Source organism: Panthera leo, chromosome B4 (genome assembly GCF_018350215.1).
Source record: "Panthera leo isolate Ple1 chromosome B4, P.leo_Ple1_pat1.1, whole genome shotgun sequence".
Classification (NCBI taxonomy): Eukaryota; Metazoa; Chordata; class Mammalia; order Carnivora; family Felidae; genus Panthera; species Panthera leo.
Window position 1 is genome coordinate 74,370,307 of NC_056685.1, and position 17,165 is coordinate 74,387,471.

The 17,165-nt window shown below is 51.7% G+C and overlaps 1 protein-coding gene across 1 annotated transcript in view; it reads right to left on the reverse strand.

Moving 5' to 3' along the window:
• Window positions 1–13,597, reverse strand: part of VDR (vitamin D receptor) — a 36,438-nt gene extending 22,841 nt beyond the window's left edge. The window contains exons 1-2 of the mRNA XM_042946338.1: window positions 13,373–13,597; window positions 10,182–10,329 (exon numbers count right to left, since the gene is read on the reverse strand). Coding sequence (XP_042802272.1) covers window positions 10,182–10,329; window positions 13,373–13,487 — 263 coding nt within the window. The 5' untranslated portion in view covers window positions 13,488–13,597. The remainder of the gene's footprint in view (window positions 1–10,181; window positions 10,330–13,372) is intronic.
• Between the last annotated feature and the right edge of the window lie 3,568 nt (window positions 13,598–17,165).

Consider the following 17,165-nt stretch of genomic DNA (forward strand, 5'->3'; position numbering starts at 1 on the left):
AATACATGAATGAATTAGCCTAGTGAAATTTTTAAAAATACTGGGGAATCTGGGTGGCTCAGTCAATTAAGCGTGGGACTTCAGCCCAGGTCACGATCTCCAAGTTCCTGAGTTCAAGCACCCCCATCAGCCCCTTGGGCTCTGTGCTGAGAGCCCAGAGCCTGGAGGCTGCTTTAGATTCTGTATCTCCATCTCTCTCTGCCCCTTCCCTGCTGGAGCTCTGTCTCTGTCTTTCTCAAAAATAAATAAACATTTTTTTTACTAAAGAAACAAAAATCCTGAAATCTGTAGAGCAGCCCTCACTGCTTTTGGTGAGCCATTATGAGAGGTGAGGGCGCTTGTGGCCGCTTTAAGTCATCTAGAGCCTGGAGGTCTGTGATTAGAGCATCCCTGGTCCAGGAACAGACATGCGCACGGGTGCGTGGAGAAGGGAGGAAGGGCCCAAACCGTAGCTTTAGGCATCCAGGTAACACGTTCAGAGAGAAAAGGCCAGATGAGCGGGCGGGAGCCCTGAGGTCTGGCCTTGGCTTTCCAAAAGGCAGAGGAAGCAAGGATTCTTCAAGGACAGAAAACTACCAAAGGTTCTTAGCTAGGAAGCTGGTCTCCCCGGCCGCTGGTATTCTATGTAAAATTGTGTGTGTGCGTATGTGTGTGTGTGTGTGTGTGTGTGCGCGCGCCTATGCGTGCATGTGCAAGCTTGAGGGCTCATTTTCCTTAATCTGGCTTTCTCCCCTGCTGCCAGCCACACCACATGGGATTTGGGGAGGCTGCATCATCCGTGTCCTACAGGTTCCTCGTGCTCTTCCCAGCCCTAGCAGGGGCAGGCCCCACTTGTTTGCCCCAGGACAGGTGACAGGAGTTAGTTGGGGCGGGATGGTGCCAGAATCACTTTCTTTTGTGAGCAGCAGCACCTTCCAAGGAACTGTGGCGATAGATGCTCAAGCCTTGGAAGCAAAGGCCCGGGTCCAACCGTTTCTATCTCTTAGAGAGGAGCTGGCCACACACTAGTTTTATTTCTTGGTGAAAAATGGCTCACTGTTCACATTCACTAGAAGACATACGGAGTTTAAGACAAACATACTCGTTGGTGGATAATGGACAGATGGTTAGGGGACCCAAGAGACTCCTGGTGGACCTCCTCATTTCATAGATGGGACCACCGAGGGGAAGAAACTTTTCAGTGAGGTGATTTAACAAGAAGTGAAGGCTCCCTGGTTGGCTGTTAGAGATGTGAGGCTCAGCTTTAGCTTCATGTACAACCCCTCTCATCTCTAGAAACAAGGTGCTCAGTGAGGTGGAGCCCACAGGCAAAGAGCTCCAGGCGGCTGGCTCTTGAGAACAACTCAAGGCCAACGATGACCCAGTGGCTCACGAGGTAGCTGCTTTTGGTTTTGGACCTTGGCTGCCCGTACCCTCCTGTTATGCCTCTTCTGACCCAAGGGGGCCCCAGCAGACAGGGCTACACAGGGAGGTGGAGAAACATGAGGCTATGGGGGTCAAGTCCAGACCACTAAAGGCCACATCCACCCCTGCAGTGACTACCCAGGGAGGGACTGTACTTTAGGCTTTTGCCTGCCTTTAAGAAGGGCTTTAGAAAGCCCTTCTCCTTGAGCCTCCATCCATCTATTGTAGTTCTCCAGAGGGACAAGCAAATATGGAGGTACCCTGGCTACCCTGAAAAGAGATACTGCTGTCACCACTGGATGTGAGATGGATTCACTCCTTTACTCCTCCCCCTCTTTCCCACTCGTGGCTCCTGTGGCTCTGCCTATTACCACAAAGGCTCAGGCCCTAGAATGCCTGTAATTCTCTAAACTTATTCAAGGGCCAGAAGTTTCTAATTCAGAGTAAACTCTCATTTCCTTTTTTTTTTTACAACCAGGCATTTTGCCCAGAAGTGGAGGGTCTGCTTTTTCCTTCCACCCACTGTCTTGTCTGGCTCAGAGCTCTTCCTGTTCATTCTCCAGGGTTTGGGGCACCAGGAGGAGCCTACATGTGGCACCTCCAGACACATAAGCCAAAGCCTCCCACCAGCCCTGTGCTGGGGGCTGAGAGCTCCCTGAGGCCCCCCACGAGAGGCAGCCTCACATCCCTCGGAGGCCTGTCCCTCCTTCCTCGGGCTCTAGTGCACCTGCCTCTGACTCTCACTGGTGGGCACCTCCCCTACCTGCAAGGTCGCTCAGAAAGAGATGTGGACCATGACCATCTTTCTTTTATCTTCCTCATTGTAAATCTGAAGCCCCCCCCCCCCCGGCTTCCACACACAGAGGACTTGGAGATAGCCACTCGGCCCAGCATTGCCTGACAACAGGAGTGGACTCTAAACAAGGCTGGGTTGGAATCCAAAAAAAAAAAAAAAAAAAAAAAAAGCAGATCTGGCTTAAAAGAAAACACTGGGGAGGGAGGACCCAGTATCCTTGCTTCCAGCTTTGTCTCTGTAGTAGGAAGTACTCTCATGAGTACTGAGAAACAAAGCAGGAGGAGGAGGAGGGAGAAATGAGAAGAAGGAGGAAAAGGAGGGGGAGGAGAGGAAGGCAGGAAGGCAGGAGGGAGGGAAGGAAGGAAGAAAATGTTAAAAGCCTTCTGGCCAGGCACATTATCTCCCAGTAAGGCTCAGATCTGGCGTAAGAATGTCACTTGTGGGAGCACCTGGGTGGCTCAGTCGGTGAAGCATATGACTTCGGCTCAGGTCATTACCTCACAGTTCGTGAGTTTGAGCCCCGCGTCAGGCTCTGTGTTGACAGCTCAGAGCCCGGAGCTTGCTTCAGATTCTGCGTCTCCCTCTCTCTCTGTCTCTCTCTCTGTCTCTCAAAAATAAACATAAAAAAATGAAAAGAATGCTGCTTGTGCTTTTCACCCTTTGCCACACTTTGTCCCAAAGCCCACCAACTTTGCTGCGTGTCTGCACATTAGTTGAACAACGCAGAAAGGAGCCCATAAATTCATGCAGCTCTTAAATTATTAGTATGCAAAATTATAGTAAGCAGCTCTGCCCTGGCTTCTCTAAAGACAGAATCAGAGGCAGGACCCTGGAATTGTAGCCAGGAAGATGGAGGTTAGCCATCACAGAGAACACGGTCACACTCTGGAGTGTGGGTCGGTGTTCAGGAGATGGAAACTCCCTCACCGCCTCCGACGGCCGGACCCAGGTCCTCTTCTGAAATGGCTTTCAGGTACGCCCAGTCCAGCCCAGTTGCCGGGCTGCAGGTCCTGCGAGCTTGAGACCCGGTTCTTCCCCGATCCCCTGCCTTCTAAGGGCACTTCCACACATGTGGCTGTCATCTAGCCTCTGCCCACAAGGAGTCAGAGCAGCCAGATTGGCCAGCCGTGGCTCTGTGCTTTGTCCTAAAGATCCACGCCCTGCCCTGTCTTCCTCCCAGTGCTAATTGCTTGTGAGCTGGTTCAGTTTTGAGAAACAAGAGCTTCGAGTTTCTGTGGGAGCCCATGGCCTTAGCTCCTCTCTAAGCCTGGACCCTGTCATCCTCTGGATGGTTGGCAATTATACCCCAGCTCAGGAAGGAGGGGTAGGGGTGGTGCAGCCAGGCTAAATATAGACACAGTTTCTAGAAAGTCAGGGGTGAGAGAGGACATTGACCAATTCATCAAAACATGACAGGCAATTCACAGAAGCCTGAAGTGCCTGAGGCCAGCGTCTCGGGCTTGGGACAGTAGGGTCCTTCTCGGGTAGGTGGCCCTATCACCAGAGACACACCTTGTGAAACCCAAGCCCGGGGCCAAGTACCAGCTCTGGGCTCTGTCTCCACCGCAACGTTGAGTGTCACAGAAATCTCGGAGCCTGGAGCCTGTGTCTCCCTCTCTTTCTGCCCTCCCTTGCTTGTACTCTCTCTCTCTCTCAAAAATAAATAAAACATTAAAAAAATTTTTTTTTAAAAAGAGAGAGAACTGGTCCAAGGGCGCCTGGGTGGCTGAGTCGGTCCAACACCTGACTCTTGATTTCGGCTCGGGTCACGATCTCGCGGTTCGTGAGTTCGAGCCCCGACTTGGGCTCCTTCCGCACTGACAGTGCACAGAGTCTGCCTGGGATTCTCTCTCTTCCTCACTCTCCCTGCCCCTCCCCACTCATGCTCCATCTCTCTCCAATACATTTTTTAAAAAAAGAGAGAGAACTGGTCCATCACATCATAGTATATCCATGCAAGATGACGGGGCTGTGGAAAGGACAGAGGAAGAACGTGGAAACGGGAACCAGCTTGAAGAAATGCTCTGTGGTAGATAAAAGCAAGGTGCGGGAGGGTGAGTGTAGTATATACTCCTATCTCCCCGTGCACGTGCGTGCCTGTGCACACACACATAAACCCGCACACGTGCTTTCATATAAAGAGTCTGGCAGCGAACACAGCCAGCTGGTGACAGCGACAGCTTCTGGAGGAGGTAGGGGCACGGGAACTGGGTAGGGAAGGAGACTTGCTTTTCACTCATATGCCCTTCCGGACCATTTGCTCTGGAAATGGGAGCTGCTTCTTTTGAAACCATTTGCTGCTGCTTCTTTTGAGCCGCGCACAGGAGTTATTTACACACACATTCCAGGTTCCGCGAGAGAGGAGAGGAAAGGGCTGTCTGTTCTCAGAGGCAACACACTACAAAAGGACGATGATAATAGCCTCCGCTTCCCGAGAGTCTTCGATGCGTATTATCTTTGCATATTATCTCCTTTGCATATTATCTCCAAGGCTATCAACGACCTTTCAGGATGGGCATTATCCCTATTTTACAGGTGGTATGAAAAGGACTGGAGGGTTAAATCACTTGCTTCACATCACACGGCTAATAAGTGTGAAAGCAGGATCCGAATCAAGATCTGTTTGATTCCAAAGCTTCCAGTATTCTTACATAACATCATCCTCCTTATGAATATACCGTACCTCAATGCAAGCCAGAGTAGCCATCAAAGGGGCGCCTGGGTGGCTCGGTCGGTTGAGCGTCCGACTTCAGCTCAGGTCATGATCTCACGGTCCGTGAGTTCGAGCCCCGCGTCGGGCTCTGTGCTGACCGCTCAGAGCCTGGAGCCTGTTTCAGATTCTGTGTCTCCCTCTCTCTCTGCCCCTCCCCTGTTCATGCTCTGTCTCTCTCTGTCTCAAAAATAAATAAATGTTAGAAAAAAAATTAAAAAAAAAAAAAACGTGCCCCATAAAGTCCAGGAACGTGCAGCAGAGGCCCTTTGGGGGTCTCCTCTGGCACAAAGCCATTGGGAGAGACACAGTCCCTGAGAGGGGTGGTTTGGAAATGAGGGGTAACCACTGGTGGTCCTCTCCACTGGCCCTATACTGCCATAGCACAGGGACGACCCCCGCGTGTGCCGAGAGTGACTTCCTGCCAATGAGCCTTGATGAGAGAGCTGAGTTCCCCCCCAAAACGTAAGATCTTCTTCACATGCCTGCAGCTGCCTTTCTTGACAACTCCAGTGACATTCCCTCTGAAATAATCCGGCCTCCTCTACCCAAGCTTCCAAAACTACTCTTGACCCATCTGCGGACAACCTTCCTCGTTCTCTTTCAGTCACAGTCTCGAGCGGCCATGGAATAGCTTCCAGCTGCCAAGCTGAACTGGACAAAGTTTTCTCCGGCAGCCCCGACGTCGTGGGGACTCATTTACTGGCGCTCATAGAACGCCCTGCTCCTCTCTCCTCTCTGTTTACTCCAGTGCTCGTAAGCCCTTTGAGTTTTAAGTCGTTGGCCATCCACCTCGTTTCTCTGCTCCCCTTCACATCACAGCTCTTGCAGTATCAGCTGGGTGGACTTCCCGAAAGCCAGAACATTCCTCGTGTTCCCGGATCCTCACCGGCCTGCCTTTTGCCCCCTGCACTCCACAGGACTCATAATTAACAAGGTCCCTGAGCACCTTGAGACCCGCAAACAAGAAGGCATTTCTCCACTCTGTGTTTGTTAGCTTGGCACTTGCAATGCACGCCTTCACAGTGTCTGGATTAAGGAGGCATCAACAAGGAGGAAGAAGACAAGAGGAAGAGGCAGTGATCTGTTTCTCAACCCTGCATTCCAAGACCACCTTTTTTATTCCACCTTTTTTATCTGTATTCTTTTTTCCCCTTATTTTATTTTATTGTGTTTTGAGACAGAGAAAGAGAAAGCGAGCATAAGCAAGGGAGGGGCAGAGAGACAGAGTCTCAAGCAGGCTCCCCGCCCAGCACAAAACCTGACATGGGGCTCGATCTCACTGCTGCCAGATCATGACCTGAGCCGAAATCAAGAGTCGGAGGCTTAACTGACTGAGTCACCCAGGCACCCCCCAGGACCACCTCTTAAACTTCACCATACTCTTAATTCTCTTCTTCAAAGAGGTCCCTCTGATTTTCTTCTGTCCTTTATACCTTTTCCTTTATTTTATATTAGAGTCTGAACTAAGCCACTCATGACCAGAGATTCATTCACATCCACAGATCATCCAATATATATATATCCTTTGTAGTAGGACCTATGTATTTTTCCCCTCTGGCCCTTACTTATGCTCTGGCTGTTAACAGAGCCAAGACATATAGCCTTTTACAAGCCTACCCATGCCATTTTATTCACACTGGACATATCATTTTGCCCCCCAGGATGTCCATGTATTCCAGAGGAACATGAAGCAGAAACAGCATGAAATAACTTGTAGGACAAATTGGCCAACAGTGGTCTCTAATGGTCTCTATGGTCTGACCATAGATCAATAGAACTGTGGTCACTGTCCAACCTTCATAATCCCATTTTGGTTTGATTATGAATTTTGGACCTGCTGGGATGACCACAATGAGCTCCTATGGTAGGTTAGTTTGACTATCTTGGAAGTCAAACCAAAGACTGAATGGTCAGACTGGTCCCCAGGGCTTGGTAAATAGCCAGTGACTCAGCACAAAAGGGATCCTCTTTCCTTGAGAACACCATGAAAGGGTTGAGTGAACTCCCCGAGAGCAAGGACTTGGTTGCACTTATCTTTGTGCTCCTAAGGATGTGGAACATGACACAGAGAAGGTACCCCCCCCTCCCCACCGCCAATGTAGACCTTTCTTCCTGGGATCAGGATTTCACAAACAGACATAAGTGGCAAGGGAGTTCTATCTGAAATAGACTAAAAATAGAAAAATACCAAATAGAATTTGGATGAAGTAAAGGAGAAGCAAAGGGAAGGGGGAGAAAAGAGGAGCAATTATGTATATTTAATTGATTTTTCTTTTTGGCAACAGTTATGTTCTGTGAGGGCACCATGAGCACTGAATTAACACATACTGAACCACTGTTCCCAGGGTTAGCTTCCTGGAAGCCTCTGGTCATAACATTTTCATCAATCAATCAATACATAACCTTGTTTCACATGTGCTATTTAAAAGGACCTTACTTAATATATATTGTTGATTCATTAAAACTGAACTCAGCCAACAGCACTATAGCTCATGTCTGAATGAAGCTTCTTGAACACTTGTTTTCTTTATAAGGCACATCGAAGCTTTCTTGTGCTTAGTTAGGACCACTTAATGGCACTTCAGCACTATGCTTGGGGCCATCCTAAACAGTGGAATCACCATCAAATAGCACAAAAATGCAAAAACTGTGGTACTAAGCAGCCCACAAAAAGGACACTTGTTTGTAGCATGAGAGCTGAAACAAGAAGGCAGGATGTCACCTTGTTCCACCTTGGCTGGGAATGTGTGCGTCGTGGGTCTTGATGTTTTCACCACTCTGACACCACCATGACCACAAAATTCTGCAAGTATTGATGTGGGGACTACAAGGAAGTTTTAACAAGTGGCCAAGTTTGTGAATACAGAATCTACAAATAACGAAGATTGACTGATTGTGTGTGTGTGTGTGTGTGTGTGTGTGTGTGTGTGTGTGTGGTGGGTAGGTGGGGGGTGGGTGGGTGTGTGTGTATTTTTATCAAACAAAATCAAGACAAACAACAAGAGGTGTTGGCTCTTCAGAAAGTGCATCCTGGCCCAGTCATCACGGCAGGGACAGTAAAGACACAAGGCAGACAAGGACAGGGGAACAGGACAAAAGCAGAATGCTGCCCGTAATACCAGCACTTCCACACAGGGGTTGTTGGAAAGAGGGGCTCAGGGTGGGTGACATACAAACGTACCATCCCTGTCCATTTTGCCATTTCCCACACCTAGCCCTGGGCATCAGGGAACCTGTCCTCCCTCCACCCAGATGCCTACCTATCATGGTCCTGCCTCAAGGAGCAGTGGTGTGTCTGAGGGGAGGAAGCACAGGTGCATGGGAGTTGGAGCCACTCTGGCAAGGAATTGACCTCCAGTATGTCAGAACCCAATAGGCAGCCACCTAAGAGTCCCATCTCCCAGAGCTGAACCCCAGGGATAGGTGACCTAGAAAGAGAGGGGGTTGGGGACAGGGATCTAGGAATTAACCAAACAGCCCCAAGAGCTGTTGGAGACCTTTGGGTTGCAGATGGGTGATGTATGACCTTTGGTCAGAGTCCCCATATTGCCAGCTCTTTGCCCAGTGCCTTGATAACAGATGCTCATTAAAATCCATTGAGTGAATGTGTCAAAGAAAAAAAAACAAAAGGAAGGTGTGTGGCTGGAGAGACGTTTGTTTATTTCATGAGGGCAGCGTTCCATGAAGGACATAAGTATTGACCCATCAGGTTCCAAAATAACATATCATACTTTATGTTTTTTAAAGTACTTTTGTATATGTCATCGAATCAATCCCCAGACTAACACTATATACAAGAGGAGTCAGATATACAAAGTCAGGTGCGTGGTTGAGGTAACTGAAACAGAGAAGTCAAAAGATCTGAGCAAGGACGGGCAACGGCATGGCCACCGCTATAGCTCACACACTTCTAGCTGCTTTTATGGTAGGAAGCAGCCCTGATGTGCGCACACACCCTCCTTCCCCATTATTACTTCAAAGGCCGTGGCAGGAAAGGGTCCAGGTGGGGCTCTGGAAGGCCCACCCTGCAGGAAGTGCAGAGGAATGAGCCGCACAGCAGCAGAGTCTGCAGCCAGCGATGCTGCAGGTCTGGTTCCCCAAGCTGGGGAGCAGCCTGCCAGGAAGCCAAGTGGGCAACCCGAGCCAGGCCAAACAGTCAATTAGCACCCACAGAAACCCCGCTGCCCAGCAACTGCTCAAGGCAGGGAAACTCCAGGCCAGCTGGTTCCCAGGACAGGGGGCAGGTGAGTTGGGAGCTGTGTTCACAGACGGCCCACGAGTCCTTGTCCTCGGTAGGGGGAGGAGGGGGCAGGGCAGGTATCTCACAATGTCCCAGGCTCTGATTCACTCTGCCCTCAGAAGCCAGTGGGTGGGCCCTTCAGTTCAGACAACCAGGCCGACCTCTGCCTTCTTGTTCTGGACCTGATTCACTCTTTCCTCTCTTGCTGGCCTTTTCTTTACTCACCTCCAATTAAGACTCTTATACAGAAGCTCTTTTTTTTCATGTTTTCTTCCAGGCTTCTCTCCTGCTTGCTCTCTCTCCAATATATGCCCAATGCTCATTCTTCATGTTTCTCAGTCCTATACTGCGATTCATCACCTTCCCATTCTTCCCTCCTGCCTTTGGATGGGAACACCCTTCATTCAGCCTTTCCAATACCTTCCCCATACTGTTTGCACTTGTGACACTGGGTTCGCTGGAGAAGAGGAGAGGCAGCGGGTAGAGAAACTGGCCCTGACTGAACAGGACGGCTGGCACCTTGCTGACATCGCCTGAGCTTTCCATCCTGGGACAGCCAGCCATGGGTGAAGATATGGGCACAGATCAAGCACAGAGGTCCAACCAGGGTGCTATTTCCCTTGTTCCAAGGAATGGTTTCATGTGGATGGGAGGACAAGCTCTGAGGCCAAGTTCTAGGACTCCCCCAAGGGCACGCCTGTGGTCATCCATCTGTTAGGAGGCCCTGTCACTCCAGGACAGACATGTGGGTTAATAGAGGGGACTATGGGTCAAGGGGTAATGGGAAAGTGGGGACCTAGACAGAAACCTCAGGAAAACCATTTCTGAGAAGGTCAGAGGACGTAGCTGGAGCTGAAAGGAGGGGAGGAAGAAGATACTCTCACCCAGACCCTGTTACTCCCGGTGGCTGTAAGAGCTCGCATGTTCCATGGGCACGGGAAGGACAGAGACAGAGAAGATGCAGGGGTTCTCTTCATGCAGGGAAATCTTGCTTCCTCTCCTTCCGCTGGCCCCTGGGGAGGACTCACCTGAAGAAGCCTTTGCAGCCTTCACAGGTCATAGCATTGAAGTGAAAGCCGGTGGCTCGGTCTCCGCATACCCCACAGATTCGGGGCACATTCCGGTCAAAGTCGCCAGGGTCAGGCAGGGAAGTGCTGGCTGCCATCGCTTCCGTCCCTGCAAGAAGAGCAGGCAGGCCAAGGCCAGAGCCGGAGTCAGTGCCAGGGCTGGCTGGCATCCTTTGCACCCCTACCCCCATCTGCCAGGAACTCGGCGAGGTCGGGCAGCTCCCCAGGTTGCAGGCCTGAGCAGGATTTCTTTGGCGCCCTCGTCTCGTGACGCGCCACACCACAGCTTACCCTCTGGACTCTCTGTGGAGCAGAAGACGGGCTCCCTCACCCAAGTCCGGAGCGATCTGCGGGGGGCGCTGTGGTGAGGCCACTCAGAGCGTGGTTTGCGTCCAAAGGCTGCATCTGCGGCCTACTAGCCAAGCTGCTGTGGGTGAGGTGTTTAGCCTCTCTGTACCCTGCGACCCTCACCCGAAGAGTGGCGTTTTCCTTTACAGGCTGTGAGGCATCGACTCACCTCAGGAGCAGCCCTGAAGCAGGCCAGAGGCCTCTATTCTACCCAGCACGACCCCCCCAAGAGAAAAGGGGCCCCTCCCCCCCCTCAAGTGCAGATAGAAGCCCCCAGCCCCTCTGTCTGGGGAACGGACTAGCTCACATGCCCGAATCAGACCTTGATATTCCAACCCCCGCTCTGCACAGCCACGTGGCTCGGAACTGACAGCCCCGTGTCCCTGCGCCGAGGTAATCAAAATCTTGTTCCCTCTTCTTTTCTCTTTTCTTTTTCTCCAGCAAAAACGTAACACATTGATTTGACCGAATCGTCCTTCCGAATACCGTGAGTCATATACAGTGAACTAAACTTGTTTTCAGAGATGGCTTTGATAAATAAGCATTATCATCTAGAGATGGATTTCACACTTGAGGAGTGGGGAGGACCGAGGGAACACAACCTACTAGCTTTCGGAAATCCTTCTCGGGAAGCGGTTGACTTAACTCTTCCATTAGGCAGATGGGGCCCTTGGCTCCACGCGGTCAGACTCAGAGCTCCTCAGGCCTCCCTAAGATGCTTCAGACCTTGCTGCCTCCTATCTGAGTCTATCTGAGTCTGAGACTATCTGAGTCGTCACAAGGGCCATCGCATGGCCGCTTGGCCCCAGGGCAGGAGGGTCCCTCGGGGCAGAAGAAATAGAAGAGAGAAAGCCAGTTATGAACCAGTACCATGTTCTCCCACCCCGAAGTGAGAGAGGTAGCTTCCGGAGGACCCTTGGGAGTTTCTGAGCTTCTTTCCAATGGAATCCCGGGGCTACGACTTGGCATTTCAAAGCCCGTTTGAGTCTTACCCCATTTGCTCTTCAAATCACCCAACGGGAGGTAAGTGCTTTAATGTCACTCTTTACAAATGAGGCCCAGAGAAGCCCAAATCTTACTTAAGTTTTTTTTTTTTTTTTAATACTTAAGGTTTGTTTTTTTTTTTAATTTTCTAAAAACGAAGGAAGGAAATAGGATGGATAAGGATCAGGGTGGAGGGGACCCTGATCACAGATGGATGTAGATCCCGTCTCTCTTAGCTTTTCTTTTCCTGGGAACTTTGATGTACTTATAGTGACACTATTGCCTGTCCCCATCACAGCTAGATTGACACTTGTTAAACTGAAATGTTTAGACACACACACACACACACACACACACACACACATATACGCACATGCACAGAAATAAAGACTCTAAAAAAAAAAGAACAAAGGAATGATTAATAGAAACCTTTGAGGGACTGAGATCGGGGACAGGCATGCAGAGGCCTTACATAGGCACTATATCCTATTTCTTTGAGTGGTAGGTATAGGCGTCTTATATTTTTATTGTTATGAATGGGGTTCCTGGGTGGTTCATTTGGTTGAGTGTCCGACTCTTGATTTCAGCTCAGGTCATGATCTCACGGTTCGTGAGTTCAAGCCCTCATTCGGGCTCCGTGCTGACAGTGCAGAGCCAGCTTGGGATTCTCTCCCTCTCTCTCTCTGCCCCTCCCTTGCTTGTTCTCTCTGTCACTCTCAAAAAAAATAAACTACAAAAATTATTAAAATAGGATTTTACGTTTAATATGCCCGTCTGCGTATGTAAAACATTTCGCAATTTTCAAAGAATTAAAAAGCGAGGATAAAGCACCCGTGGGTTTGTCAACATCGTCCCTGTAGCCCATCCCAAGGCCAAGCCAACTCCCCAGGGCTTCTAGAGTGCCGCACACATCCAAGCTGTGGGCAGGGATCCCAGAGGCCCAATACCATTGTGGGGCAATAGGAGAAACTGTTTAGGATGCTTGTGGCTTAACCCCAGGTCAGCTGAGATGGTGCAACTCTCAGTCATCATGATGTTGCTACAGGGTCTGTGTCACCCAGGCGACTAAACATCTGGTGGCTTTGGTGGAAAAAGGAGAAATCAAATGTGGGCGTGGGGGGAATGCCAGACGAATCAGCCCAACGAGGGCTCATCATCACCCGGGCTCGCTGGTGACGTCATGATGCAAGGGCATCAGGACAACAGTCTACCCCGGCATGGCAACTGTGCTTTCCTGAAATGGGCTGAGCTACTACCTTGACATCAGGAAGGCTCCTGGCCAGGGGTTGGGGGGCCTGGGGCCCCAGTCCAGCCGGACAGAAGGCTGGACCCATCAGCTGGAGGCCCACAGAAAACGGGACCATTTCAGGTGAGCTGAGAGAAAACTCAGCCGGCTTGGGGTTATTTGCTGCTACCGAGGAGGCAGGGCCCGGGACCGGAGTCCAGAGGTGCAAAAGAGAACCCAGGCATACATGGCCAGAGAGCTGGCAGGAAGAGACTGTGGAGGGAGGAGAGGCAAAGAGCAGACTGGAGCTGAGTAGGAAATGTCACTATGCTGGACAGCTGCCTGGTGTCCTGGCCTGAGAGGCAGCAGGCCTCTCCCTTCTGAGCCCCTCTCTGAGCCCCTCCCCTGCCTCCGGCTGGCTCTGGGTCTGGGCTGCGGGCTGCTGCCGGTTCTGCTGACACAAGATCCGACCCGCATTTGTGAAGCCCGGGGTAGTATCCTCTTCCTTCCCTTGTCCCCCCTCCTTCCCATGGCCCGCACCTGCTCCTGGAAAACAGCCAGCCACAGAGGTTGTGGCTAATGAGGAAACACCCACCTGAAGGGGCAAGGGGGAGGGGATGCCCGTCTGTGACCTCACAGACACGTCCAACCAAAAGGACTCTGAAACGAAAAAGGGGAAACACTTCGTCTACAGTTGGCACTGACCTCATAGCCAGTCCTCTGGCGAGTCCAATAAATGGTACAGGAGGTTCTCTCAAGAGACTTTAGTCCCGAGATTAGGGATTGAAAACTTGACAGAGTGATTTGTTGGGCACAGGCGTGCCATGTCATCGCTGGCAGGGGTGAGGGGGTGGAGCCTGGCAGCAGCCAGGACCAGCCCTCCCTTGAGGCCGGGAGTAGCAAGAAGCAGTGGGGAGGGATGGGGGGGGGGGGGCAGCGACCAGCATGTAGGCAGATGGAAAGAGCCTCCCTATTTCTTCCACTGCAGAGGGTGTTGAGAGGGAGGGAGGGCTTTTATCTAGGGGAGCTCTGCTGCTCCTGCTGCTCCCACAGACCCCCCACCCGCCCCAGATTTGAAGGATCCTCGGGGAGGGGGGAGCAGAGCCAGAGGATGGCCTAGCATACTGCTGATGGCAGGAAAGAGATCCCACCCCAGCTAGGACTGCCGAGAACCCTCAGGCGCGCTGGGAAGGGTGCAGGCTGGGATTGCGGCACAGGGCCTGGCCTCTTGGGATGGCTTCACAGACAGGTGTTCGAGATCCTCGTCTGTGCAGACGGTGTAGGCGGAGCGAGCGCTGCAGGGGTTAAATACAGCAACTCGCTGCTTTCAAACAGGATGTTTTCTGCCACTTTTAGCTCTTCCTGAGACATGCTCCACACCCCCGACCTCAGTAAGGGCTGAAGGCGGGCTGACTCTGGTGCCCAGAGTCTGTGTGCTACTGGCATATGCTGGGTCACCAAGGTGGGGCTGGCAGAATTTCACCCGTCCCACTTCTACCCACATCCAGCCCTGCTTGTCTACCCATAGAGACAGACAGACAGACAGACCACACACACACACACACACACACACACACACACACACACACACACTTCCTCCCTTCCCTGATGCCAACAGAAGGTGCCTGACCCTGAAACCTGGCAAAAGCCTTCAAGCTAATCCACAGATGGGGAAGGTCCAGACCCCTAGCTTTTGTTCCTCTGCCTCCTAGAGGCCCAACTAGGCAGGGAAGGGAAGAGCCCATGGGAATTACAAACTGTGGGCCCTGGGGCTGTCAGCTCCCCGAGCCTATTGACCATCCCCTTGGGCACTGCCAGCCCCCAGCAAACACCCAAGGAAAATGCCGGTGGATGGGGGAGCCTGGGTGACTCAGTCGGTTAAGTGCGTGACTTCGGCTCAGGTCATGATCTCACGGTTCGTGGGTTCGAGCCCCGTGTCAGGCTCTGTGCTGACAGTTCGGAGCCTGGAGCCTGCTTCGGATTCTGTGTCTCCCTCTCCCTCTGTCCCTCCCCTGCTCACGCTCTGTCTCTCTCTCTCTCTCTCTCAAAAATAAATAAACATTAAAAAGAGAAAAGAAAGAAAAGAAAATGTCGGTGGGTGATGCGCTAAAATAACCTGAGCCAGGTCGGCCGGCTCCCAAGGGCCGTGGGTGGGACGAGGCACCGCTGCTGGGGACAGACATGCTGTCACTTACCCCCCAAGCCAGGCTCTCCTTTGCTCCCCGTACTTGTGCCGTCCATCGCCTCCGGCTGACCACCCTCTTCTGGATTCTACCCCATGGCCTTATCGATTTCCCAGAATCCCCGCTTGCTCCTCAGAGGCTGAGGTGAGGGCCAAGTCGGCACAGAAAGGACCACCGCTTCCTGTCCTCAACCCCTAAGGTTTTCAAAAGCCAGACTTGAGACCCAGGTAGACTACCACCCTTGAGCTTAAAAAAAAAAAAAAAAGAAAAAAGAAAAAAGAAAAAAGAGTGTATGGAGTATCTACTATGTGCCAACCTGCCAGGCTCTAGCCGCATGACCTACATAAGCCTCATAACAGTCCCATGAGGTGAGGAGCAGTCCCATTTTACAGATGGCAAAACCAAAGTCCAGGATGACTTGCCCAGGGCGCCATGGCCAGGCAAGTGGGGGGCCAGGGGCCACACAAGGCAAACTTAGTGCCATGCCCACGTGCTTCTGCTGTCTCCTGCTGACCCCTCCCATATCCCAGTGATAATCATCAGCGGGGACACGGCGGTCCGCTCTGAGCCCCGCTCCGGGTTCTCCAGTATGCTCTCTCATTCAGTCCTCACAACACCCTCATCAGGCGGGTCCCGTTATCATCCCTCTTCTGGCCATGGGAAAACTAAGGCTCAGGGAAGTTGTTTGTCTTTGGAGTCCAGATTTGAACTTAGACCCTTTTGCCTCGAGTCCCCCCTCTGCTTGCCTTTCCTAAGGGAGATATCTCAGTCATCTCATCAGCCCTAAGTCCTGGAGGCCCTTCGCTTCCACCAAGTCCGGGGACAAAGAAGAGAACAATCCCCACAGGTCATGATGGAAGAATGCCATGGCGCTTTTCCTTCCAAAGCTCCCAAAGTCTCAGGGTGGCAGGCATTAGCCGGGATCCCCTTTCTGCCAGCCATCCCCTCTTACCGGGAAAACCTCGTTCAACACGCTGGCCACTCCTCCCCATGCAACCGCATACTACTGGATGGTCCTTTTAGGAGAGGTTAACCTAGATTTAGCCTAAAGTTCCAAGTGCGAGGAAAGTGGGTCAAGGATACAGGGTAGCAAAGGAGAAGTGGAAAAATAAGCGCTTAATACCACGCTCCTTTGCCACATCATACAGCTCCCCACCCCTGCCCGCAATTCATGTTCTGAGTACACAGGACATCCCATTGCTTCTACTGGGGCTGTCCCCAGAGCAACCCCCTCCTGCTCTTGGTATTAGAAATACCCAAGTCCCTGACACTGAGCCTCAGAGAAACATGGTGGGAGCTCAAGTCTGCAGAAAGCCCCTGGCTTCCATTCCTCCGGGGACTGCATCCCACATCAAAACCCCTGCCTGAGCCTGACCCAGTCCTGACCTTGCCTTAGCAAGAAGTGAAGAGATAACATGTTTCGTTCCAGTCATCGAAGCCATAACCACTGCCTCTCCTATATGTCTGCCTGTCGGTGCACACAACACACACCCCGTCTTCCGGGGCTTCTGCTAAATGGGCATCACCGGGGCAGGCTGGCCTAGAACAGTCTCGTGATATGGTGGCTACAGGGTGTCCTGGGAAGAGCCTAGGAAGACAAAGATCAAAGTGCTGCTAGACTCACTTTAACCCCACCACACTCACTGAACCCTCTTCAGAGTCCTGAGGGCCGTAAAGCTATGGCCTGGAGGATAAGTGGTAGACAAGAGATCTGACTGCTAAGGTCTTTTCCACCTCTGAAAGTGTGCAACTCCAAGGCCAGATTTCCCATCATGATGAGGCCTTAAGACCACTCAGAAAGTGAGATTCCCTCACTGAGCTTTCTCTCGGACCCCTCAGTTGAGCCCCGACACCATGCTAGTGCAAGGGGGGTTCACTCATCCTCAGATGCCAAGGACCAGGAAGGACATGAGCAGTGTGGCCCCTAATGGGCCCCATGGAGAACGGGAGCCCAGGACAGGGGGCCACGCTCAGCTGGGCTGCGATTGGAATGACCGAAACTGAGCTTTCTAATTGTTGACATTGGCTCAGAGTTCCCCCTCCTTCTAGAAAGAAGCGGAAAGCTAAGTGATTTCCCAGAAAAGGGAGAGAAAAATTCTTCTGCCTGAAATTGGCACACACAGAATGAACCACGTGGGGGGCTCTCTCTGGAGTGTGTAGGCCAGCCATGCTGCACGTGAGCTTATGTGCACACAGCCATTTCTC